This window comes from Chionomys nivalis, chromosome 4 (genome assembly GCF_950005125.1).
Source record: "Chionomys nivalis chromosome 4, mChiNiv1.1, whole genome shotgun sequence".
Lineage (NCBI taxonomy): Eukaryota > Metazoa > Chordata > Mammalia > Rodentia > Cricetidae > Chionomys > Chionomys nivalis.
Window position 1 is genome coordinate 68,732,093 of NC_080089.1, and position 27,136 is coordinate 68,759,228.

At 38.7% G+C, this 27,136-nt stretch overlaps 1 protein-coding gene across 7 annotated transcripts in view; it reads left to right on the forward strand.

The window, feature by feature from the left end:
- Ice2 (interactor of little elongation complex ELL subunit 2) overlaps window positions 1-26,816 on the forward strand; it is a 42,993-nt gene extending 16,177 nt beyond the window's left edge. For 4 of the 7 annotated variants that reach the window (XM_057768769.1, XM_057768771.1, XM_057768770.1 and 1 more), the window contains 8 exons: window positions 1,181-1,362; window positions 6,226-7,192; window positions 7,763-7,938; window positions 12,652-12,781; window positions 17,289-17,373; window positions 18,695-18,745; window positions 20,306-20,564; window positions 25,770-26,816. In XM_057768769.1, the coding sequence (XP_057624752.1) occupies window positions 1,181-1,362; window positions 6,226-7,192; window positions 7,763-7,938; window positions 12,652-12,781; window positions 17,289-17,373; window positions 18,695-18,745; window positions 20,306-20,564; window positions 25,770-25,898 (1,979 nt within the window). In that variant the 3' untranslated portion in view covers window positions 25,899-26,816. Of the gene's footprint in view, window positions 1-1,180; window positions 1,363-6,225; window positions 7,193-7,762; window positions 7,939-12,651; window positions 12,782-17,288; window positions 17,374-18,694; window positions 18,746-20,305; window positions 20,565-25,769 lie in introns of those variants that run through there. The other 3 variants (XM_057768773.1, XR_009057034.1, XM_057768772.1) reach the window with 3 other exon arrangements.
- The last annotated feature ends 320 nt before the right edge of the window (window positions 26,817-27,136 follow it).

The following is a 27,136-nucleotide window of genomic DNA, read 5'->3' on the forward strand; positions in this document are numbered from 1 at the left end:
AGAAGGGTTGGAATTACCTCATTTCAGCTGTGCAGACGTAGATGCCTGTGTGCCGCACACAGATCTCCATCTTTGTTTAAGGAGAATAAGAATCTGACATTAAACTCAGAAGAGCTTTCCCTGCTCTAAAGTTGTGATAGAACTGACTGCCCAGACCTGTGGTTCCTGCAGTTATGTTAAGAAATAAGACAGAGGAGAAATTTTTACTTGGGTGGCCAGAAATCTATGGAAGCTGTGCAACTTCTGTTTGAGAGTGGTATGAAGGAATGCCTTGCTCTGTTAGACAGTTTACAGAGAGCAGATTTCCAGGAATTCGTTGTTTACTGTTAGGACCAGATTTAAAGTATGTTGACAGAGGATAGCCTTTGTCACAAGTAAATTAATGTTTGCACATTAATTCTTCTATTAGTCTGGTTCATATTTGACCATTTTTATCCTCCAGAATAATATTAAACATAAGGATATAAATGAAAGATTGAATCTTCATTTATAAAGATAAAACAGTACCATAGTGGCATTTCATTTGTATTTTAATAAATAAAGCTTACCTGAGGATCAGGGAGTAAAACAGCCCTTACAGACAGTGGTAACACACACCTTTAATCCCAGTAGCCACGCTAGTTGCCATAGAAACTGGCCCAGTGCATGCTTTTAATCCCAGCTTTAGAGAGGAATATAAAATGGGAGGAGACAGCTCCCAAACTTAGTCTCATTCCGAAGTTCCTGGAAGCAGAATTGCCATTTTCAGACTGAGGTTTTCAAATCTTCAGGTTGAACCCCAATTTCCCTCCCTGAGGTTTTATTAATCGTGCTTCACAGTACTACAAGTTAAGAGTTAAGTGTGATCTCTTGTAAAAGTGTAAATGCGCTTTGCAAATTTCTAAAGGAACAAAGAAATTAAGATACTAACAATACAGCTCTAAAGCACAGAAGCCTTTAAACATTGTTAGAGCACATTTCTCCTGCTGGCCGGGTCCTCTTGTCCTTTAGTACTAAGGGGCTTTTTTTTATTTTTTATTTTTAAAAAAGATATGTATTACAAGAGAGGCAGATGCAGGAGGCATGGCCCACTGCCCTAACCTGTCTCTGTTTGTGATCTTTCTACCACATATCCTTTTTCCTTTTTTTTTAATAAAACTACCAGATACTAATTACCACTTGCTTCTCTTTCTGTTTTAAGGTTCCAAACCAGTTAAAGTAATTTATATTAATTCACCACTTCCCCGAAAGCAAATGACAATGAGAGAAAGAAATCAACTCTTCCATGAAGTTCCATTAAAACATGTACTATCAAAAAACACATCTGTCCCAGTCTCTGCAGTCTTTATGGACAAACCAGAAGAGTGCACCTCTGAGATGGATGTATGTAATACTTTTTCTCCCTTGCTTATGATATACTTGTTTACCCTTTGGAGCATAAACTTACATTGCAAATCTCTAAACTTCGTAGTTAAAACAGTCCTTAATATACATGTATTGAAACAGTATATGATACATGCTTAACTCCCCAATTTAACAATTTTTAAAGATTTATATTTAGTCATATGTAGGTTTTGTGCCTGCATGTGTGAGTGCGGGTGTGCTTAGAGACCAGAGTCGTCAGATCTGGAGCTTTCATGAGCCACCTGATGTGAGTGCTGGGAACTGCACCTGGGCCTCCTGAAGAGCAGCAAGGGCTCTTAGCTACTGAGCCATCTCTAACCCCCTTACCAAAAATAAAATTTAAAAATCAGGACAGTGATCTGAGTATACATTTTCCGAAACATACATAAACAGCTGACATATATATGAAAAAAATGTTCACAATCACTAATTGTCATGGAAATGCAAATTAAAACCATAAGGAACCAAGGAGATGGCTCAGTCTGTAAAGGGCTTGCTGTAGAAGCATGAGGATCTAGGTTCAGGTTCCTAGCACCTACATAAAAAGCAGGTACAACTGGGCATGCCTGTAGACCCATGGAAAGAACATGTAGATCTTTGGAGGCCATCAGCCAACCAGCCTAGCTGAACAATGAGTTTTATGTTCAGAGTGAGTCTTTGTCTCACAAAAAACAAGATAGAGAATGACTGAGGAAGGAGTGACCTCAGCTTTTGACTGCCACACACCCACACATATACACACAAACACCACAATGAGGTATTATCTCTTAGTAAGAATGGAAATGACACAAAGGATAAATGACAAGTGCTAGCCAAGCATGTGGCTCATATTGTGAACCCTAATACTTGGAAAGCTAAGGCAGACTTGTGAGACCAATTTCAGATTTTACAAGTAACAGATTAAAAAGGCAAATACTGAGGAGGGTATGGAACACTTGTTAAGAATGCAGATTAGCTCAGCCACTACAGAAAACAGTGGGGAAGTTCCTTAAAAATAAGACTGCCTTGTGTTCCAACAACTGCCCAGTAAAGCATGTACTTCAAAGAAAATAACCAACCAGAAACCTTGTGTTTCTATATTGATTGCAACAGTGTGCATAGTATCCCAGCTATGGAATCAGTTTCAGTGCCCGTTAATGGGCAACTGGATCAAGGAAATGAGGTATATAAATACATTGGGATACTAGTATACCTTTTTAAAGAGAGGTTATTGTACTGTCATTAGCAACAGTATGGATCTACCTGAAGACCAGAATGTTAAATAAGCCAGGCACAGAACATGTGATTTTTTTTTTACCTTATAACATCTAAAAGGTTTATATTCATAGAAGTGGACAGCAGAGCAGTGGTCCCAGAAGCCAAAGAGAGCAGTGGGAAAGGCTGAAAAGAGATGAATTAACAAGTAGAGTCACAGTGAGACAAGTGAGGATTGGTGTGGTTCTGTAACACAAGAAAACGATGGTAGTTAACAGTACTATGTAATTCAAAACACACAGGGCATTAGAGTGACAGGCATGACTTAAATATCAGTTTTAATGATGTGTACTTAAAGATAATTTTTCTATAATTATTAAAATTAAACATTCTGTTTGTGGAAAATAATTTATTCAACAAATATTGACTGTAGATTCTGTGCTGTGTGCTGAGGATGGATAAATAAGAATGCAGCTTGGGTTCTCTCAGCATTTACAGTGTAGTAGATGACTATATGTCTAGTAGCAGAAGCAGCAGGTACTGATAAATATGGAGAAAACCAGGATATGTTAAGAAATAGAGAAATGGACAGAAATGGGGCCATTTTATATTCAGGACCAAAAAAACCTGAGGATAGTAAATATGATCAGAGAGTTTTAGTTAAGTAAGAAATCAAACTGTTTTAAATAACACAAAAATATTCTCCCACCCTTAAGAACTTATGCCATTTTAAGGCTATTGGTGTTTTATATGTTCTTTTTTCTGTTTGCCATTTGAGCTTTGATATTTTTCTGTTGTATCACAAAGCACTTCCAGCTTGTTTTATGTTTTATTCTTTTACATTTTTATTTTGGATTGTGTACTGGGGGCAGGTGCATATCAGGAGATGAGAAGTGCCACAAAGAAACAAAGTAGGTTAAGAAGGGTAAAAAGTCACAGAATGGCTTTGGTAGTGGTGAACCTTTTCATTTCTGATGACACCTAAAAATTATTGCTGGATAAAATACAAAAACTTATTTCTTAGTATCATGGGGGGGCTTGTAAGATAATAAAGATTTTCAAAGCTGAGATATAGAGGAATGCAGAAGTCTAGGAGGCAGGTCACCATTTAGGTTCATTTGTGCTTTTTGTGCTATTTACCAGTTATTAAGAGAACCAAAAAAGCCTGTATTTTGGCAGTGTCACAGGATGAGGGAAACAAGGCAGGGTTCAGTTTCCCAGCAAGGCCTTTACCCATAGAGTTGTGAGTAAGGGTTATATAGAAGGAACCCATTTCCTCAGAGGTTTTCAGCCTAACTTCCTCAGCCCTTATTTGGAGTTGTGAGATAATTGGTGTCTCCTAAGACAGAAATGATCCTGAGGGGAAAGTGGTGTCTGTTGAGCCCCAGATTGTGATACTAATCATCATTAATGTTTATTCTAGTTTTTGTTGCTTAAGTATTCTGAAATTCTCAGCTCCTTCTTTTAACCCAATAGGTTTGGATGTGTTTTTATTTTCTGAGTGCTTGGATTTGTTATTTAAAGCTTCCTTAATAATTTCTAATTTTATTTACCCTTTAACTAGAGTAGGACCTTAGCAAATTTTGCTTTGTACAATGTTGAAATTTTACTAACTTATAATCCATTTTAGAATGGCCTCTTGGGTTCTCTGAGGAAGATAGTATACATAGAATTTACAGGTTATACATTTCAGTCCTTCTGTCTGTTTCTATCAATATTATTCATCCTTCCTGTATATGTATCTATTTAGAGACAGTACCATTGAGCAGGCATGGTGATGTTTTTGTCACATATGTGTATTTTCCTCCTTTTTCTCTTACCCTGAACTCTGCTAACATTGCCTCTGTTACTCTTCTCTTTATTTCTTGGTACTATGTCCAGTCCTGTTTTAACCTTGCTGTGTAGGATTGCCCTCCTGTTGGTGCCATATAGTCTCCCTTTGTTCTGGATTTGTTCATTTAATTAGAGCTGCCATGTGTTGAGGAGGCTGCGTACTGTGTGCCAGGCACAATGTCAAGAAAATCCTTGCATATTCACATTTGATCTTTAGAACAAATCCAGAAAGTAACCTTATTATTCTTGTTTTAGAAATACGGGGTGTGAGGGTCAGAGAAATCAGGTAATTTCTGTAAATGAATCTTATTGCTTAATTGCTGCCAGACTTACTGTCACAAATCCTTCCCCAAAGTCTTAGCTCATAGTCAAGTTTTCATGGCATTTATGAAGGTAAAAAAGTATTCACTCTGCTAGGGCTGGAAGTACAGCTTAGTGGTAGAGTACTTGCCTACCATGCAAATAGTTCCGGGTTCAGTCTTAAGTACCACAAACAGTAAAAGGAAGAGTTGTATAGGGTATGTCATACCTGTAATCCCATCATATATGGAGGCAGGAAGTTTAGGACTTCAGGGCCAGCCTCTGATTCATAAGAAATACAAGGCTTGGACAATGTGTGGACCTGCTTGGGGGGGGAAAAAAACCCAAATTAATTAATTTTAAAAATGAGGGCTCTTTCATATTAAGGAGAGATCTCTGGTTCTTGACACAAGGGTAGAATATTCTTGAATAGTTGAAAGCTATTTGTAGTTCTTCTGTTGCCAGAACAGTACATAAAGACTACAACTTCAGTGACTTCATGTCCCAGAATACTAAGAGCTACTTCCTATCCATTATAGTATGTTACTCGGTGTTTACCTTGAGTGGATTTTAAAAGTGTCACTGATTGATATTAGGAGACTCTTGCCTAACACCAGTGAAGAAACTGTCCTCCTGGTCAGCTAAGATCAAGGCTTTCCCATAATTTATGAATTGGGCATGCTTGAACCTCTCTTGCTGTTGGACTCTCCGTCTCTTCTTGAGGGTCTTGTCTGTTTTCTTGTTTGTTAATATTCCTCTTTGGGTCTGGCATTTCAGAATTCAGTTTCCTGTGCTATTCTACCTTGACAGATGTGTCTATATGAATATTTTCAAGGGGTAACAGAATTAAATACTTAAATGTAAGTTGTATACATTTTAAAGACTTCTCTGTTTGTGTGAACATTTATATGGAGGTGGGAGGGACATATAAGTGTATGTGCACACATGTAGAGGCCAGAGGTTAACACAGATTATCTTTATCACTCTCTACCATTGTTTTTGAGATTCAGTCTCTCACTGACCCTGAGACTTAACTTTTTCAGTTAGACTGACTGGCTAGAAAGTGCCTGGGATCTTCCTCTGCTGTTGTCCCGTCCCCTCCCATAACACTAGAATTTCAGGCACACATCACCATGTCTGGCTTTTACTTGTATACTGGAGATCCAGACTCGGGTCATGTGCTTCCATAGAAATCCTTTTACTCGCCGGGCGGTGGTGGCGCACGCCTTTAATCCCAGCACTTGGGAGGCAGAGGCAGGCGGATCTCTGGAGTTCGAGACCAGCCTGGTCTACAAGAGCTAGTTCCAGGACAGGCTCCACAACCACAGAGAAACCCTGTCTCGAAAAACCAAAAAAAAAAAAAAAGAAATCCTTTTACTCATTGAGCCATCATCCTAGTCCCGTCTTTCTGCTTCTGAAAACATGAACTGCAATGTTAGGGATAAGGGCACTAAGAGTTAGGTAACTGTGGCCTGAACTTTTCCCTAATAATTTGCCAATATATTTTCTTCCAAGATACCCACTGAAGCTAATGAGTGCCGAAAAATTGAGACTCTGGAAAATATGGATCTAGATTTTGATGATGATGTCACAGAACTTGAAACCTTTGGAGTAACTACCACTAATTCATCCAGGTCACCAAGTTCAGAAAGTGACTCCTCTGTACCCATCTTGACAGATGTCTACACAGCCCCCAAAGTAGCAGCTGCTCCTGTGGTACCAGCTACACCTGAGGTACCAGCTTCACCAAACATTACTGAGGATTCTAGAAGTTTATGTCAGATGCTGATGAAACAATTACAGAAGGAGAAACAGCTGTTCTCTGGTGTGGAAAGTGGTCCTGAAGGGTGCAAAAATAAAGATGATCAGGGACTGGAATCATGCCCTGAAGAGTTTCCCAGTGCCAGTGCGAAATCTTTAGTACAAGACAATGAAGTTCACAAAACATCTGATGGAATCTCTAAGGAAAGTGATGTAGGTATGCTTTGTACCAATGATAAAAGACCAAGTGTTCAGGGGAACCCTGACAATGCCAACAGAACAGCTACTGCATCAGAAACAGTTGAAACTGAGAAAGGGATTTCTTGTGGTAGTGATACAGATGAAGATTGTTTAATCATTGATACAGAAAGTAAAAGTAATAGTGACGGAAAGACAGCTGATGTGGGTTCTAGACCAGCAAGTCCAAATTCTTCAGCACAGGCTTCTGTGGGAAAACAGACTACTACTGTGGCTTCTGAAGAGTCTTGTGTTTTAAAGAAACCTATCAAAAGAGTCTATAAAAAATTTGATCCAGTTGGAGAAATTCTAAAAATGCAGGATGAGCTTTTAAAGCCAGTTTCTAAGAAAATGCCTGAGTTGCCCTTGATTAATTCAGAGGAATCTAAACAACCATCTGCTTCTGAGCAACCCTCTGCTACTTCAGATGCCTCCAGCTGGCCAAAATCCAGTTGGCCTTCTGCGTTTCAGAAGCCTAAAGGACGTAAGTGAATATCAAGAACTTACCAGTTTCTCTATTCCTTTTCCTTAGCTTTTTCTCTTCATTCATGCAATTGTAACCCATTTTGTAATTTTTACCTAGTCGCTGACATTTCATTTCCGTCTGTTGATCAGCGTTTCTTCTTCCACTGTGTTCTCTTTGTATATCTACCCAATTTGTATGTGTGTTATAACCTGTTTACCCAGTATGTACACGGAATGGCTACTGCTCTGATGGAGGGAGTCATAAACGTTGGCCTGTCCAGACTTCTGTGCCCTGCGTAGTAGACTGCAGAATGCGTGTGACAGTGCCCCTCAGTCTGCCTTTTAAGTTCTTTCTTCTCACTGCTTATCACCCTGATGCATGCTTTGCCCAGTGCTCATGGAAGTATTTGTGAAAAGTAAGAGAACTTTAAAATTCTGGTTGCAGCTCTCTGCTGCAATGTCAGTAAGTAAATATGGCCTGAGGTGGAGAATTGACAGTCACATAAAGTTATTGAGTTGTTGTATCCCAGATTACAATACATAAAGAGGTAGCATATTTTTAAATGGTAATGAGGAATGTTTTTAAAAGGATTGCCATATGAACTTCAAGACTATGTTGAAGATACATCAGAATATATAGCTCCTCAAGAAGGAAATTTTGTGTATAAGTTGTTCAGCATGCAAGACCTGTTGTTACTTGTGCGGTGCAGCATCCAGAGGATAGAGACAAGACCACGTTCCAAAAAACGGAAGAAGATCAGAAGAGTAAGTTATCTGAGAAGTTGTGATGTGTGAGTGATAATCCCAAATACTAAACATGGCATTCTAACAAAATTTGACTTTAACTTTGTGATCACGCCTGTAGTTTTTCCAAGTAAACTTCTTTTAGTAAGATGTTGAAATCAATTTTAATAAGATACACACACCATTGTCATAAATGTTGGTAACTACCATGACTAATATATGAACTCTCGGAAAAATATCATGTAGATTGACTTGACCAAACTAACCGTTATTGCCTGTGTGTGTGTGACTTTGCATTTCTTTGTTACCTGTGAGCCCTTTCTTTACTCTGAGGTCTTTCTCAATGTCTTTAGAAACAACCTTTAAAGGAGTCGAGAGTTTCAGGGTGCTGGAGTGCCAGCCTCTGCTGTCTTTCTCCTGTGGCTTCTCTTGGGGAATGATTCTCTTCAGTGAAAGAAGCAAATGATTGTTAGTTTTCCCAGTGTCCCTTCTGTGACCGAGCTTCTCTTTTCGAACACTTGGCACTCTTTCATGTGATTCTAGATACTGGTAGATAAAGGGAAGCTTTTGATTTAGTTGATTGCTAAGAAGTACTGACTTTTGTCTTTTATTGTATTTTTAAAAGAATTCTTTTTTTTGAAACGTCCATTTATTGAGAGAGAGAGAGAGAGAGAGAGAGAGAGAGAGAGGGAGGGAGGGAGGGGGAGGGAGGGAGGGAGGGAGAGTGTGTGTGTTGTGGTTTTTTTTGTGTGTGTGTATGTGTGGTGTGCAATCAATCTTGCATATACATGTGCATGAACATACTTGTGTGCATGGAGTTATGGAGGTCAGAGGACAACTTTTGGAAACTGAATCACTCTTTCTACCATGTGGGTTCCTAGGATGGAGCTCAGGTCATAGGACTTGGTGGGAAGCACCTGGCCTGTGGAACCATTTTACCAGGCCAACAGAACTTCTTAAATTGTGTTCTTTTTTTTATTATTTTATGTGCCTGCGTGGTTTCCCTGCATGCATGTCTGTGCACCACTTTTGTGTGCCTGGTACCTACATATGCCAGAAGAGTGAGTTGAGTACCTTGGAACTGGAGTTAGACATTTGTGAGGCACCATGTGTGTGCTGGGAATCAAACCAGACCTTCTGAAAGAGCAGCCAGAGTGCTCTTAACTACTGAACCATCCATCTCTCCAGCCCCATTTTGTTGTTGTTTTGCTTTATTTTTAAGTTTTATTTTTGTACTTATTTCTGCTCTCATTTTTTGTAGTCAACTTCATTTCTTTCATATGCCACCCTGTGAATCCATACCACTTTTTCTTTTTCTTTTAATTTATATACTCAAAAATAATGTTAGTAGCCCAGGGAAGTTTTGGATACCAGTTTAATTCTTGACAAGACAACTTGGTAAGGATTATTATCATTCGCTCAAAAAGGGAAATTTATAGAGGCCAAGCTGTAACCATCTAGGAGAAAATTACTCATCAAGATGTCAAAACAATTGAGCCCCAAAGAATATCTAAATAGAAGTCTTATATTTCTGACTGTCAAGATTTAAACTTGAAAGTTTTTCAAGGAGTGCTTGTCCTTTACATCTGCTGTTCATTATGTGTGGTGGTTTAGTGCACATGGTATAATTCATATACTATAACGTATGCCCCTTGGAATTAAGCCCAGTGTTTCTCTTTTTCTTAAATGTTAGTACCCCAGAAACTCAGTACATAAGTGAGAAGATGTGAGAGGTTGGGAGACTAAGGGGTCTTTGTACGGAACTTTAGAGGGAAGTTAGTATCCACACTAGTTTAAAAAACAACAACAACAGCAACAAAAACTGTCATTTCAGAATGTGTCCCCGGAGTTTTTCCTCCAGCTAATTCAAAGTTTTCAGGTTTGCAACTTTAGCTCCTGGTGTTCAAGAATATTGTCTCTGATTTTTCCTTAACTCTTCAGTTTTGTGTTGTTGTTGAAAATCTTACTTCTTCAAGCAGAATTCTGCTTAGTAATAATTATAGCACTTTGGAGACTGAGGCAGGAGTATTATCAGAAGTTGAGGCCAGCTGCTCTACATAGTAAGTTCCAGGCCAGCCTGGGCTTCAGAGTAAGCCCCTGTCTCCCCAGAAAAACACACCAAAGCTGCTTATTAGAAGAGAACTTAAAATAGCAGCCAGTTTGAGAGAACAGAAGGGAAGAGTTGATGTGGACCAAGACAGAACTGGAGCGTACCAGTTCATCCACACAGGCTAACCACTGGACGGCTATTTGCTCTTGACTGTCCCAGCTAGCCACATATCCCAAGTAGTGCATTTTAAAGTGGCTAACAGTTTTACATCCAGTTACCCAAATCTTACGTTGGCTATGAAGGTAGATTTGTGTGTGTGTGTGTGTGTGTGTGTGTGTTTAAGCTGCTTAAAGGTGCACTGTGTCAGGTAGACTAGAAGTTGCTCAGTGGTACTGAGAAGACTCTAGCCAGGAACTGTCTGTTTAGGAAAGTGTTTTAGGGTTTAAGAGGTGCATGCACACAGAAACAAGAGCACCTTTCATTTGAGCAGCACAGACTAGAGCGCCCTTCGGGGGCTGAGACACTTATATCACAAATCTTGATTGTGATTTACACTTCTGTTGTTGAAACTGAGGAGAAAACATTGAGGCCCTTCCCATGGCTTCCTGGAGATGGCAGTAGAATACATACAAAAATAAGGTCAGATTTAATACTTAGTTTTATATCAATGAAAAGCACACTCCCCTCAAAAAAAAAAAAACCCTCAAACTATCTGTATCTTGAAGTATATTTTCCATACATAGATAACACTGTAATCCATTTAAGATCCAGAAAGATGTCATCTTCCCATTGCATCACCTGTTCTTTTCCATTTCTGGCATAATCTGACCCAAGGCTTAAGGTTTTTGATTGGGTGTTGATTTATTGTGCATATGTAAGTGGTGTATGAGCATTTCTGTGCTATGAAATGTGTGGAGATCAGAGGACACTTGCTAGAGTCTATTCTCTCCTATATTTTATATGTATTCAGGTTGTCAATTTTTACAGCAAACAGTTTATCTGCTGAGCCATCTCACTGGCCCGAATTTTCCAGCACCCTAGACCTTTCAGTTTTTGTCTCCAGCTTCTATTTGTTTTAAAGTTAGGAGACTAAATCATATTATTTGCTAAGGAACTGTTATATATGATACAATGATTTTAATTCAATCACAATTTTTCTTTCTTTCTTTCTTTCTTTTTTTTTTTTTTTTTGATGTGAACCACAGCCTCTTAAAATTGCAAAACCTTCGACATCATTTGACTCTACATTTTAGCAGGGTCACCAGGTTATTACATGCTTACATTCTAGACAATATTACCTTTAGGAGTCACCACTTCATTCTCTTACAGAAATCAGAAATAGTCACACAAACCACACCCTTCTGTGTGCTGGTGACTAAAATACTGAGTTTGAATTGTTCTTAGCACTACTGTTGTTCCAAAGCCATTAAACCACTTTAAGAAAGCCAGAAACTGAGAAACAATGATAAAATGTTTTTAGATTTGTGAAAGACAGCACCTTAGTTCAATTTTTAAAGTGCTAACTAGCCATGTTACTTGAGTAGGTTCTGTAAACCTTGTGTCTTCTGAAGCAGGGAATGGAGAATCCTGTTGAGAGTAGAATTTTCAGGCTGGAGGTAGAGCATGTGTGTAGCATGCACATGACCCTGGGTTTGATGTCCAGCACCATCAGAAAGAATTAGATTTTCATTGGCAGGGGCTGGAGAGATGGCTCAGAGGTTAAGAGCATTGCCTGCTCTTCCAAAGGTCCTGAGTTCAATTCCTGGCAACCACATGGTGGCTCACAACCATCTGTAATAGGGTCTGGTGCCCTCTTCTGGCCTGCAGGGATATGCGCAGGCAGAACACTGTATACATAATAAATAAATAAATAAATAAATTAATTAATTAATTAAAAAAAAGATTTTCATTGGCAGAAGATAACATGGTTGCTACAGTATTTCACAAATAGGTACTTGCATTTCCACCCTTAGACTAGTAATGGGGATAGTCATTTTGCACCATCTGCTTGATATCCTGACCAGTAAGCTCTAAGTGGATAATTTGTTACATGCTTAGTACTTGGAATAAAGCCCTTGTGTTGTAAAGATAGTAACAACCACAGTTGTTCTGCGGGTATTAATGCTCATTCTTAGGAAGAAAATCAGCTGCCCAGGGTATCTGAGTGACTGCTGTCTAAAACAGGGAGGGTTCTTTTTCTTTTCTTTTGAGAAGTATTAGGATATGTTAATCACTGCCTTCTAGCATTTAACTTTGGACCTAGGAACAATTGTATGTGCTGGAGTCTCAAGGAGTCTGCTTGTGAATCACATTTCCTGGCAGAGAGAAAACATGATGCAGTATGTGGGGAGTTTGTCTGTCTGTGTTGGAGATTAGGGTGGTGGTGAGGGATCTGTTATCCTTCCTCCACTTCCAGAATCTACCCCTCAGAGGCAAATGTATCCATATCTTCCATCTTCCTATCCATATCCTACACTATACAAAATAAATACAATTAAATTTCCTGCAAGCATTTGAAAACTGCTGGCTATATAAGCAAATGTATTTTCTATGAGTAGTAAATTTTGTGTTTGTTTGGGTTTTGATATATTGTATATATGTATGGTCTGTGGGCACTTGTATACCATGGAGTGTGTGTGGAGATTAGATCTGGAGCTTTGACAAAATGCAATTTTGCATTACAGCAATTTCCAGTTTACGTGCTACCAAAAGTAGAGTATCAAGGTTGTTATGGAGTTGAAGCTCTGACTGAAAGCGAGCTCTGTCGCTTCTGGACTGAAAGTTTATTGCATTCCAACTGCTCGTTTTATGTTGGTGAGTCTATAGGAGCCCTCTTCCCCTTTGTAATTCCCTTTAAATATTTACCTTTAAATTCAGCTGTGCACACTTCCATTTTGTCCTTTTTTGTTTTCCATTCTCTGATTATGTTGACAGTAGTTAAACAGTGACGGAGAGTATTGGTGAGCTCTTAAATTGATTTATACATATTTTGTAATTTTTTACAATTATAATGACATTATCTTAGAAATCTCATCTTGAAACAGCTTTTGACTTTATTTTGGTTTTGAAGTTTTGAACAGAAGGGAGTTAGCAGGGTTTTGAATGATATTGCCAGGGTTCTTGAATAGTTAACGTGCTTTACATGACAAGTTTCTTGCTCTTGTTCATGTTGTTCTTTCCCAGTGGAATGCTACATGCTGAACATCTCTCATCCCTTGTCTTGGGCTCTGTACCAATACAGATCAGTACAACATCGGTCTGTCTGCCCTATTGACTCCCATCTCCCCCAGTCTTTCCCTTCTTTCGATCTCTAAATGTATTGTCTTTACTTGTTTGTTACTTCCTACATTATTCTTTCTTAGGTCATGTCTTTTTCCTGGTAGACAGTGCATAGTTCAAAGTAGGAGCCTGGTAAAGCTTTGTATATTCCTGGTACAAGCATTAGTCTGATGCTCTGTATGTAGTGAGTGCTCTGTATTTTCTTTCCTGATCTAGAAACAGTGGTTATTTATTTGAAAATTTGCCTCCATTCTGATTAATCAATATTTGAGGGGGAATTGTTGTTCTTTATTTTTTATATAGCAACTGAATGGCCTTAAGTTCACAATTCTGCCTCAGCCTCCCAAGTGCTGGAATTAGTCTTGTGCTGCCACACCTGGCTAGTGTTGTAGGACTCTTTCCATTATCACACACACACACACACACACACACACAGCCAAACACCTGTTTTAGTAGTTTCCATCAATAATCAGGATTCTAATGTTTCTCCAAAGCCCTCGCACCACACACATCCTTCATGTAAAGCATTTAAAAGCAGTTGCCAACCACATCTACTTGAGGAAAGGATTTTTTTAAAGTTATCAGTGAACTTTTTACAATCCTGACAGATGATGCAGACTCATTTTATAATGTTCCATTTAACAAATGAAATTACTATCAGTTGTATGACTACTTCACCTAAGGACTTTTTACAGGTCTTAAATAGTTAGTGCCTTGGGTTTAACTAGCCTAAAGACTTGCTCATTGATACTCCTTTCATCTTTATGTAACAGGATAATTTATATGGTTTCTGTGACACTTTGTTGAAGGACATGAGATGTTAGGGGCTTTGGGTTTTATTTTGATACAGATATGCAAGCATATGAGTGAGCAGGCATACCCATTTGTTGTTGTGCTAGGAACGGACCGTGGGTCCTGTGAATGGTCGGTAAGCACTGTACCTCTGAGCTGCACCCATAACCCAGGAACAGACTTTCAAATGCTGTATTAAAAGTATCCATCAGGCAGGGTGTGGTAGTGTATGCCTTTTACCCCAGCACTGGAGGCAGAGACAGGTGGATCTCTGTGAGTTCAAGGCCAACCTGGTCTACAAAGTGAATTCCAGGATAGCTTAGGCTGTTACACAGAGAAACCCTGTCTCGGGACCACCCCCCCACCCACACACACATACACAAGAAGTTTCCATCAGTATTAGAAGCTTAAAAGTGTTGTAGTACTCTTAAGAAGAATGCTCAATGAAATCACTTGAAGTGCTTGTCCTGATTGAGTAGTCCAGAATGGGATCTGGGTCTTTATGTTTTAACACAATCTCAGGTAATAATACGGCTAGTCTCTGGCACTCTGAGAACCATCATAGTTCACAGTACAATAAACACACTTGTATTTTGTTTGTTTGCTTGCTTTCTTGCTTTGCTATATGTAAATATGCTCACCTTCTCTCGATTACAGTGTCTTACCCATTATAAACCTTAAGAGTTACTCCTTTAAGAAAGCCTGTAGTCTCATCATAACTCCTCTATCTACTGTTCAGTAGATATGGTATGTCAAGCTATGATATTTATCAGATCATCAAGTGGCATTCAGTCAGTCCTCACTTTACACAGTTCTTACAAGCATGACCTCTGTTATGGCTGTATATTAAGAGTAGAAATTGCATATAAACTTTACTGCCAGCTCCTCAGTCCACTAATTATGATTTAGAGTACAGACATACATGAGCAGTGACTGCCTGTGTCTGCTTTGATTGGTCACTGTGTACCTCTTAGCAGTTCATATACAGAAATCAAATGTGTAGTGTGATGCCTCCTTGTCTTCCCATGGTCAGCCATAATGAGATTTTATGAGAATAGATAATGAAAACAAGAAATTGGCTAACAAAGATTAAGATAAAGGGAAAAAAAGCAGAAACAGAAAACTCTGAAAAGGTAATATCGCTGGAGATTGTAATCAAACTTGCATGGAGCTGTAGATGAAGTAGCTGCCTGGGAATCTGGACATTGCTCCGGAGGCTGTTCAGTCGCTCCAGAGAAACTGGCTGATGGCTAACCTACTGACATGAACGAGGACAATGGTGTGACATCAGAGATGAAGTGATGCCGGCATAAGTTTTAGTTAGGGGAATTCTTGGATAGACTATGGGAGTTGATCCTAACTTAGCCAAGAGTATGGCAGTTGCCACAGCGGGGAAAGCTGCTTCTGTGTCAGAGGCTGTCCGAGAAGGTGGTGAGCACCGATCAAACTACTCTGGGTAAAACTTTGGAAAATGTAGATCCATGCTGGTTTTGATGTTTTGAATTGCAGTATACCAAATGCATATTTTTCATATTTTATTTCTCTAAATACTTAAATTGATGGAGATTTTGTTTTGATAAAACATGTTAAAATAGTGAAATAATTCTAAATTTTCCTACTTATTGTTACAATACATCATTTCAGCCTGTAAGATTGTTTTTACAAACTTGTGCTGACTACCTATGTATGGATTGTATATAAGTGATGCATAAACATAAAGGCTTAATTTCTGCTATCTAAAGCAGTGCCTCCCAAATGTACCTCATCTTAAAGTATGATCTAAAACAGAGATTGTTATGAATAAAGGACCATGGCCAGAGCTTTCACCTTCTCAAATCTGGCTCAAGTGCCCCAGACACTGAAAAAACTCACTTGAGTCCTCAGGTTAGAAGGTTCCAGTGTTGAGAGTTCCCTCCTTGAGGAAGCAGGCCTTCATAGAACTTAGGACAGGACTCTCTGTAGTTATTTCTTTGATAGATTGTATTTGCTGGGTATTATACTACATAATTTTTATAGTTGAATTTTTTTAAAAAAGGTAAGTGCTGTTAGTAGTCTAAAATGTTTATTAAACATCAAAAATACATTATTGCATTTAATATTCTCTTTTTATAGCTATGAAACCGTTGAAATGTCTTTATTATTAGAAATGTCACATATAATGAGCACTAGAAATGGAGAGGTGAAACTAAAGTTGACATAAGAAATAACAAGTGAGTGTGGGAATAAATGGATATGTTGTCTTAGAGGGAAGACATCTAGTAAAAATGTTCCTAATTAACTTCTTTGAGCATAAAGCAAATGATATTAAAGTAGGCTAGATGTTGAAATGAGATATTAAACTATATGCAATTTTTGTAGTCCCAATGACTGATACCTACTTTCTCAGGAACTTGTTTTAACAAAATTAGGAGCTAAAAGTATAAATAAATCTAAAACATTATATTCAGCATTGGTGGGTGCTATTCTTACTCTGTGATGTTTTTAACCTTCATACAGTAGTAGTAGCATGCCCTTCCTGCTGACCCACGTTGTAGCATTTACGCTGATCAGGATATCCTCTGTCACTTAATACATTGCAGCAGCTCAGTGCATGTCTCAGCTTATTTTGTATTAAAGTTTGCACATTACTTTCTATAACAGAATGTAATTTTAAGAATATAATGTTTGAGATTTTGTGAATTGTAGGTTTATATCAGGCATACAAGAAAATAAGACTTTGAATAGATTGCTTTACTCACAGAAACATTTATGATTGCTTTAATTTTAAAAAATCTGTATTTTTATAGTTAAGTTTTTCAGTAATGTGTTTTTGAGACTTATTGAGCAGGCCCAGTCCACAGATTAGATTTTTAACTGCTTAGTTACATGTTGAGCTCATGCTTCCCTTACAATGTCATGAAGATGCAGCTTTAGTGGGAACTAGAAACACCAATGGCTGAACAGTTTTTGCTCTTAAATTAAGGTTTAGAGGCAATAATCCTGTTTGGAGAATGTGGGCATGTGTCAACTTTTCTATATTCAGCATATATTTTTAAATGAATGCATGACATAATTTGTATTTTATATCATTGTAAATTCAAGTTTACTTGATAGCTAGTGAAATATATTTCTCCTTTTAAATAATACAAAGTCCTTTATAGTTTTTCAAAAAGTGTGAAATCATCTTTATATAGAGAGACTAGTTAACTGGTTTGTTTCGTGTTATAATCTCAGTGACTTGGGTTTCTTTAAGTTCAGTGTTTTCTTTTAGGGCATATTGATGCATTTACTTCAAAGCTTTTCATGCTAGAAGAAATCACCTCAGAAGAATTAAAAGAAAAGCTTGCAGCTCTCAAGTAAGGAAGTGCTTTGTGGTGGACACTGAAAAGACTTCACTCCTGTAATGTGGTCTCAGATTTTCCTTTACCTCTAAATAGTGATGATTGATTTCTTTCAAGATCTTGAGGGCCCCCCAACCCAATTTACATTATTTGTTTCTATTTGCAAAGAAATGTACTGCTAATAACATGTCTTCCCACTTTAAAGAAAGGAGACCAAAGCCAGAGAGTGTGTTGTGTTAAAGTGCAAGAGAAGCAAACGTTCTGGCCTTGTTTAGAGAAGGGAAGGATGAGACAGCCACAGACTTTCAGCTATGGGGATTATGTGACTGATTGGACAACCAGACTTCTGAAAATTTGCCCATCCTACCAAATATTAGACATCAGAACTACACAAGTGGTCCTCAGAACCACTCTTGAGTGCCTCATTGTAAGGGAAAATAGCTCATTTTATCATACAACTTGTCATTAAAGGCTTGTAGCATCATGGCCATTTCCTATACAGAGAAGCTGGAACTGAGAAGCTCAAACCTAGCACAGGCTGAGCTGGGAACACAACCTTGCTGCAAAGCTCCACTTGACTTGACACAGCTCTGTGAGGGAACAATCAAATTTGAACTCTGTTTACCCCAAGTGTCTACTCTGTAAGAACTGCTTTATATGTGTGCATAGGAAAGTCATGACAGGCCGGTCAGTAGTGATGCACGCCTTTAATCCCAGCACTTGGGAGGCAGAGACAGGCAAATCTCTGTGAGTTTGAGGCCAACCTGGTCTACAGAGTGAGTTCTAGGACAGGCGCCAAAGCTACACAGAGAAACCCTGTTTAGGGGAAAAAAAAAAGGAAAGAAAAAGAAAAAAAATCATGACATTACTAACTAACCCTTCACTTTCAATGAAAGACTTTTTTTAAAAAAAAAAGAAATAATAATGGAAATAAGTTTGTATGTAAATGAGGCACCAAGGAAATACCTAGATACCAAGAATAATACTTCCTCTTTCCCATGGATTAGTCTGTCCTCACTCTGTGCTTCTGTCATTGCACATGCATAAAGTCCAAAATTGATTACAGCTGTTCTGTATTTTTATATTGTTTCAATAATTTTTACTTATATGATTATAACTGCTCTAACACAGAGCCAAATACTTCATAAACATGAAAAGAAGACATCTAAGTGTCTCTCCAGTCTTCTTGTTGGTTGGTCCTTGTCCTGCATTATTGGCCTGCTGGTGCCTTTGACTGTGAGCAAGAGATCACACATGTTATTAGTGAGGCTTTCTGGGTTTGTTTGTTTTGTTTTTTCAGTTTAATTTCACTTCAGTTTCTTCTGTTTAATAATAGGATTTCAAGTTTATTTAACATTCTCCAGCACGTTCTAAAGAAATTATGTAGGTAAGTACTTTGGGGTATTTTGCATAGGTATTTTGATTTTTTTTTTTTTTTTTGCTGGAAGTTATTAGAGGCTTTGTCAATATGTTGTTAGAGAGAGATGAAAACACTAAAAGTGTATAAGTCTTTTATCAGTTAAAATTCTAAAAATACGAGTAAAAAGATAACATGATAGTGTCTGGCTGTAATGAAATGGTAGATGTATTTATCTCATGCATATTTCTCTCTCTCTCATACACACAGACATACACACAGTACATGCTCTCTCTCTCTCTCTCTCTTTCACACACACACATACACACACACACACACAGATCCTTACTGTAATAGCCCAGTTTGACAGTTTGACTCCAAACTTCAATTTTCTAAGATACATGAGTTTCATTGATTAGAAACTCAATATTTGACGCATTATTTATTCTTTCTAACAAACAGTCATTTGCTTCCCTATGTGAAAGTGATAAGAGAGGGAAAGGCCTTCCTAGAAGCTAATAATAGTTCTCTGGACCTCCTTTATCAGCACCAGTTACTTTGAGTTTTAAAAGTTGGTGAAAAGGTAGCTCATTATGTCTGTAGGCAGAGCTATATAACTAAAGCTGATCATCTTCATTTTAATAATGTGGACAAGAACTGTTCTCTTTGCTCCTTTGGCCTAGAGATTGTATATTCCCAACAAAACATGGTCCACTGCCCCATGCCTTTTTTTTTTTTTTTGGTTTTTCGAGACAGGGTTTCTCTGTGGTTTTGGAGCCTGTCCTGGAACTAGCTCTTGTAGACCAGGCTGGTCTCGAACTCACATGCCCCATGCCTTTTGTTCTTTATGATGATGCAGTGAATCCCTTGAAGCTTTCCAGTAAGCAAAGAAAAATGTAGTAAATTGGCCATCATCAGTTATTGTATTAATAGAGGATTGTGATTGAGGCTCTGACCTGTGTGCAAACCAAAAAGCCAGGTCTGATTGAAGCCCTACTGTGCACAGAACTGTGGACAGATTGCTTAGCTTCTCATGTTTATTTATGCCTAATTTGGAGTTAAGCTTGAACCCCTGTGTTAAGGATTTAATATGAAGGTGAGTAGTGGGGCAAAATAGCAGTTAGTTAACTCATGAGCACACAAGCCTGCTCTACTTTCTACACCTTTCCTGCATGTTCCTTCACCTGTTTCTGACATGTCACATGTATCCTTCTTTTTGTGTTTCTATTCTCTTGCCTATTAGAAACCAAGTACACTGAATGAATGAAATATATGGTTGGAGTATATCATAGATTAGAGAGTTAGATGGATTGTTTTTTCCATTAAGTGATTGACTTTTACAAATTGATAAAGCAGTGAAAAGGAAATGGTCAGATATTTCTGAATTTTGGAATAAAAACGCTAAAATTCATTGTTGCGGGGGGTATAGTTTTAAAGGCTTTTGAAATCTTTATCTTTCCTGGTCCTGAAATACTTTCAGAGGTGGCATTCTCTTCCTGTGGTAGCTCCGCTTTGCTATGTGGGGTTAGTAGAACATGGTGACATTGGCAATATAAGCTCAGTGAGTTGAGTCTTCCATGTTGGATACAGCTTGCAGGATGGGTCCTACTTGCTGTCTCACGCAGCAGAAGATTCTTCACTCCTGATCTACAAGACCTCAGATGGAAAAGTTACTCGGACAGCATATAATTTGCATAAAGCGCATTGTGACCTTCCTGGCATACCTTCGAGTCTCTCCGTTCCTTGGGTTCCATTAGATCCCAGTTACCTGTTACCATATCACATCCATCATGGACGAATTCCGTGTACTTTTCCGCCTAAATCACTGCGCCCTGTAGCACAACCAAAGGTAAGATCTTTTTTATGATCCTATTTGGTTGTTGATTACTAATCTGTTTCTCTGACTCCCTTCAATGGATATCTGCATTTGCCCTGGTAGCCATGTAGCATCTGAAACCTGTGTCTGTATTGTAAGTAGAACTTCCTTTCTTATAAGTTTTATAAACCAGCTAAGGAAATCTCTCCTAACTTGCTGTATGTGTGCATGCAGGAGGCATTTATGAAGTTTAGTGCCTGGGTTTTTGCCCAAAGCAAATTTGTATTTTCCTAGTTCTTATTTATGTATATTCTTTTTCATTAAACAGTTGAAGCAATTTGCAAAAAGTCCATGTAATAAAATTATGATATAATAAAAAATCCTTAGAAATATGGTGAAATATTTAAAAGTAAGTATTAGTAATTAGTGAGTGAAGTGGCTTATTAAAATATAGTAAAATATTAAGAGCTAAGTTGTATTATGCTAAGTATTTTGTAACTTAGGGTTCATTGAATTATTATTAATGTTATACTCATTGTAAAACCCTCTGGAAACGTCAGTTGAATAGCATTTTTTCTTTTCTTTCTTTTTTTTTGCGGGGGGGGGGGGAATCTTCAGAACAAGATTTTCTGTGTTGCTCTGGCTGTTCTGGAACTTGCTTTGTAGACCAGGTTGGCCTTGAACTCTCAGTGATCCACTTTTTCTGCCTCTCAAGTGCTGGGATTAAAGGTGTATACCATCACACCTAGCTGAGTAGCATTTTTTTATTGAGCTATATATTTTTCTCCACTTCCCTCCCTTCCTCTCCTTTCCCCTTCTACCCTCTTCCGTGGTCCCCATGCTCCCAGTTTACTCAGGAGATCTTGTCTTTTACTACTTAACATGTTGATTATATCCCCTTAGGGTCCTCATTGTTCTAGGTTCTCTGGGATTGTGAATTGTAGGCTTTGCTTTATGTCTAAAAACCACTTATAAGTGAGTACCTTTGATATTTGTCTTTCTGGGTCTGAGTTACCTCACTCAATATGATGTTTTCTAGATCCATCCATTTGCCCACAAATTTCAAGATGTCATTTTTTTTTCTGTTGTGCAGTACTCCATTGTGTAAATGTATCATTTTCCTTATCCATTCTTCGTTCGAGGGGCTTTTATGTTGTTTCCAGATTCTGGCTGTGACAAACAATACTACTATGAACATAGTTGAGCACATGTCCTTGTGGTATGATTGAGCATCCTTTGGGTATATACCCAAAAGTGGTATTGCTGGGTCTTGAGGTAGGTTGTTTCCTAATTTTGTGAAAAATTGCCATACTGATATCCAAAAGGGCTGTACCAGCTTGTACCCCCACCAGCAGTGGAAGAGTCTTCCCTTTATTCCACATCCTCTACTGCATAGGTTGTTGTTAGTGTTTTTGATCTTGGTCATTCTTACAGGTATAAGATGCAATCTCAGAGTTGTTTTGATTCTCATTTCTCCTATGGCTAAAGATGTTGAGCATTTCCTTAGTGTCTTTCAGCCAATTTACATTCCTCTGTTGAGAGTTCTCTGTTTAGGTCTGTATTCCATTTTTTATTGACCAATTTCTTGAGTTCTTTGTATATTTTGGATATCAGTCCTCTATCCCATGAGGGATTGATGAAGATCTTTTCCCATTCTGTAAGCTGCTGTTTTATCTTGTTGCCTGTGTCCTTTGCTTTATAGAAGCTTTTCAGTTTCAGGAGGTCCCATTTATTGTTTCTCTCGGTGTCTGTGCTACTGGGGTTATATTTAGGAAGTGATCTCCTGTGCCAGGCATTTGCTTTTTAAACCTGGAATTTGAAGCCATGACTGCAGATACTCTCTATGATGTCTCTCTACCATGCCATGATTCTTTATGTCATCAGTTTCAGTTTGAACTTAGCTGTAGGAGGGGGAATATTGGGGAATATTATTTTCAGATGTGTGACTTTTGTTTACGCTGCATTTGTTTAACTCTGTGAAGCTGTGTTACTGTGCCTAAACACCTGATGGTCCTAATAAAAAGATGAACGGCCAATAGTGAGGCAGGAGCAAGGATAGGCGGGGCTGTCAGGGAGAGAGTGTAAATAGAAGGAGAAATCTGGGACGAGAGAGAACGAGGAACAAGAGAGAACAGAGAGCAAGGAGAACATCAGGGACTAGCCACCCAGCCAATCACGGAGTAAGAGTGAGTGTAAGATACAGAGAAGTGAGAGAATGGTAAAAGTCCAGAGGCAAAAGGTAGAGAGGTTAACTTAAGAGAAGCTGGCAAGAAACATGCCAAACTAAGACTTGAAAAAATGAACTTAGCTGTATAAAGAATTTTGCTGTTTGCAAATGAACCTACATGTTCATTAAATAAAAACTCAGTGTATTTTCCTACCCTGTTGCCCAAATACTTTTGAGCCAAATTACTGAGTTCTTTGTTCCCTGGGAGCTCCGATAGATGCACATGTGTGTCCTGTGAACACTCCTTTCTTCCTTTCTCTGTTATGCCCAAGTAGTCTGTAAATGTCTCCAAGCCCTTTTGAGAAAATAGTTCTTCCTACAAATACCAAGGACTTTAATTGTTGATGTTGATTTTATTGTTCCTATTGGCTAGGATTATACTTGCTGTTTAGTTCTCCACCTGGATATCATCGTTTGAGAAAATGGTTCTATTTATTTGCCAATACTTTTGTGTTGGAGACTGAAGCCAGGCCCTGTGCATGTTAAGCAGGCATTTCACCCTGAAACACCTTATCCATTCCTAGTAGACTCTGACGAGAAAGTATAAATGCAGCAAACTAGTTGAGAAAATAAAAAATGGAGAAAGCACTGTGTTTATCTTCAGTTTTGGTATTTTTAGTTTCTAAATACTCTTTTTTAAGTAGTGATTTTTTTTATAATCTAAGGAAATGTTTTGTTGGTGGTGGTGGTTTTTCAAAACAGGGTTTCTCTGTATATCTCTGTCCTGGAACTCACAGAGATCCGCCTGCCTCTACCTCCCTGGGTGCTGGGATTAAAGACGTGCACCACCACTAGCTCTAAGGAAATTTCTTAAGTCACTTAAAAATAATTGAAATTTTTTTGAAAATATGTATTCTAAAAGAACAGTTTTCTTTTAATTTAGAAACAGTAATTATAGTCTGTCAAGTATAACATATAATTCTGTATGCGGGTGTCTCTTATTCCTTTTTGTGAAAGTAAATGGTTTAATACCTTGGAACTGAACAATTTTAAGTTGAAGTAAACATTTATGTAGGGTGTCTTTTAAAAGAAGTGAGTGATAATGTTGTACTTTATTGGTACAGAGTAACTTCAAACATTGAATGCTTATGCCTTAGAAATACCTGGAAGTTTTGACTATTTCAGTAGAGTGGTCTAAATGTGCTGCAGTGTATGTAATAAGAAAATTCATTTGGACAACGAGAAATTCTGTGTGCTCAGATTCGAACATATAAGTGTACATTCTAACAGTTCAGCCATGGGTATCATTGGACAGTGTCCAGTGCAGGGACTATTGCATAGCCCAGCACTGGGGGCGTAGACATTTAGATAACCAGTGTTGCCTTGGTATGTTTTGAAAGTCAGGAGAAACCCTCCCACCACAGCTAGCCTTTTATAGATGCATATGTGTATATCCTGAACACTGTTCTTTTTTCCTTTCTCTGTTATGCCCAGTTAGTAAACATCCCTAAACCCTTTTAAGAAATAGTTTTTTCTACAATTGCCGAGGACTTTTTAATTGTTGATTTTTGTTGTTGTTCACATTGGATAGGATTGTATCTGCTGTGCAAGTTCCCCACCCTGATGGCTCCCTGCCTTCCTAACTGGGCCATGGAAACAGGACTTTATAATTCCAACCAAGCTCAGCACCTGTGGGATTCTAGCCTTAGCAGATACATGGAAATATGAGAGCTTTCTGAAAACTGGGAAGTCAGAGCCTGTATGAAACAGCTGTTTACATCTCTTCTGGTGTAGCCTCGCCTTGCTGTGATCTTCCATCCCTAGTGCTCTTCCAAGTGCTCAACCCTGGACAGGGCCTGCAGCCCAGAACCCTGATGCATACGCAGTAGACCTGCGCTGCCTCCTAGTGTACCAAGCAAGAGTAGGACTGCAAAATCCCATCTGTTCCCCTTCATCACCATAAGTTCCATAATAGACATTTACTGGACGCTCAATACAGTTTTCAAAGTATTTGCCATTCTCAAAAACCCAGTTAATGAGTACCTTCAGGGAAAATCCCAGCAGAGTGGGGAGGTGGCAGGCGTCTGAGAGTCAGTGCGTACTGGGCATAGATGCATGAGCACACTGCTGACTAAAGCTCCGTATGCCCCTACTCTAGTCATGTCATGTAAAAATAAACCCTAAAAGTGTACATTCTTAGAGAACCACAGTGCTGGCACTTCATTTGTTGAGCTAGACAGTGAGAGAGTGAGTTTGCATCACCACTGCCCTTACCCTCCCCTCTGCAGGATTGACTGCATGGGACGTCCAGAAACAATGCCTTTGTGAGGTGGCTAGGGGAATTGTGGCAGGTACAGGCTGCTTTGTAGAAATGGTTTCAGGCTGTACAATTTTGGTCCTGTATGAGGTCTCTAAGTGGCCAGGAAGGTGACAGCATTTCCAAGTCTTCTCTTTAGCCACGACTCTTGATTAGTAGGCTGTTCTCTCTGAGACTGTGCGAGCTGGGTGCAAACTGGAGCAGGCATGAGGGGAGCTGGCATTCCTCTCAGCTATGCCCGTCTCTTCCTCTCACCGTTTCTGTTGGTGTCCTGCTCTCCTTCCTCCCTCAGTGTTCTCTTTCTTCTCGGTTTCTCCCCCTTCTTTTCTTTTACATTTTTTTATTTCTTCCTTTTTAGACTTTTTCTTACCCTTTATCTGTTACATCGTCTTATCTTCTTGCCTTGCCATCGTACTCTTTTGTCTTTCTACCCCTTTTTATATCTTCCCCTTTCTCCTTTCTTCCTTGCCCTCCCACAGAACTGCACACTTTCTCCAAAGGTCTGGCCTTCCCTCACTTTCAGCATCCACGCAAATCTAACAGCAATTTACAGCAGAGCCTACTCCAGCTTCTTTCCTCGTTGCTTTTAAAACTGAGTCAGATTAAAATGTCTTAAATTCCACGTGGCTGGGACTTAAAAATGTACAAAAGGTCTTTCCCAAATTGAGAGTCTCTGTGTAAATGATACAGGGTTGTTTGTGTGCAAGCACGTTGTGAATGTATTAAGTTGTTCTGTTCTTGCTCTATCTTTTAGGTTGGTGGGACAAAAATTCCTACCCATAGCCACAGGAATCCAGTTTCCATGGAAACCAAAAGTAGTTCCCTGCCAGTTCAGCAAGTTGAAAATGAAGGAGTGGCTCAGAATAAAAGGAAAATAACATAAGGTCTGGACCATGGAAAATGAAGTTTCAGAAAAACCAGTTGTAACTGTTTTTAATGTTGAACTATGAGAGGAAATGTGCCCCACCCCCCAAAAAAAAATCAGCAAGAAGAGTGTTTCCCTTGCTGTCCTGGAGTTCTTACAAAGTGCCTTGAAAACTGACTGCAGGAAAGTCAGTGACAGCAGTAGTATCCCTCCTCATCTCTGGTGCATGGAGAATATAGAATGCTCCATTTGCATAGAAGCAAACTGAATAAGAAAAATATTTTTATAGTATTCTTTTCTAAAGGTCATAGGTAGGAAAACCACTTGCTGTTTTAGGAACTGTCATGTATTATGTTAATAATTTGATTTATATTGCCAGTCTAATGAGACTGGCCCAAATGCTTAAATGTTGCCACTGTTAGAAACAGCTGTGTGCATTGTTTACGGCCCATTTTTGTCAGTATTAACACTACCGTTGATGTGTTTGAAAACCTGTTGAAATTCCATTGTGGACGTCGGAAGTGAAAACAAGGAAGATCTCTATGTCTGAAAAGTGGCAAATTAATATTTTCCTGCTAGGCAACCACACATGTGCTTTACGAAAACACTAGCTTTCTGTGGTGCGACAGCTTTGGCGACAGTGCCTCTACAACCTTGCACAAATTTCTTCTGAGGGTGGTGAAACACTGCCGAAAGCAAAGACATCTGAGGGTACAGGCATTCCAGGGAAAGCAAGCTTGTTCATTCCGTCAGGCTTGGGTAAAGTGCCATTAAGTCTAGGATTTTTTCTTTTCTTTTTGTCTCATTTATTCTGATTCATTCAGAAAGCATCATCAGTAGTGGGTATGGCCAGTTTGGGTTTGAGGGGACAGACTTGTTCACTTTTTTTTTTTTTACCTATTTTTTAATAAATACTAAAAGTTATCAGAAATGTGTTTGCCATATCATAAATAAAATATTTGTAATCCGAAGACAATTTTCATGTTGGTTTTTTTTTGTGTGTGTGTGGGGGTGTTCAATGGAAATTATACCCAAAAATCAGGGTCTAAAGAAATAGCTTATTGCTGAGGACCAGGTTTGATTCCCAATTACATGGCTGCCCTGTAGTGAAGAAGGGAACCACTTGTTGGTTTCCGGCCGCTTAGCCCTGAAATAATCACACAGAAGCTGTCTTAATTAAATCACTGCTTGGCCCTTTAGCTCTAGTGTCTTATTGGCTAACTCTTACATATTAATTTAACCCATTTCTATTAATC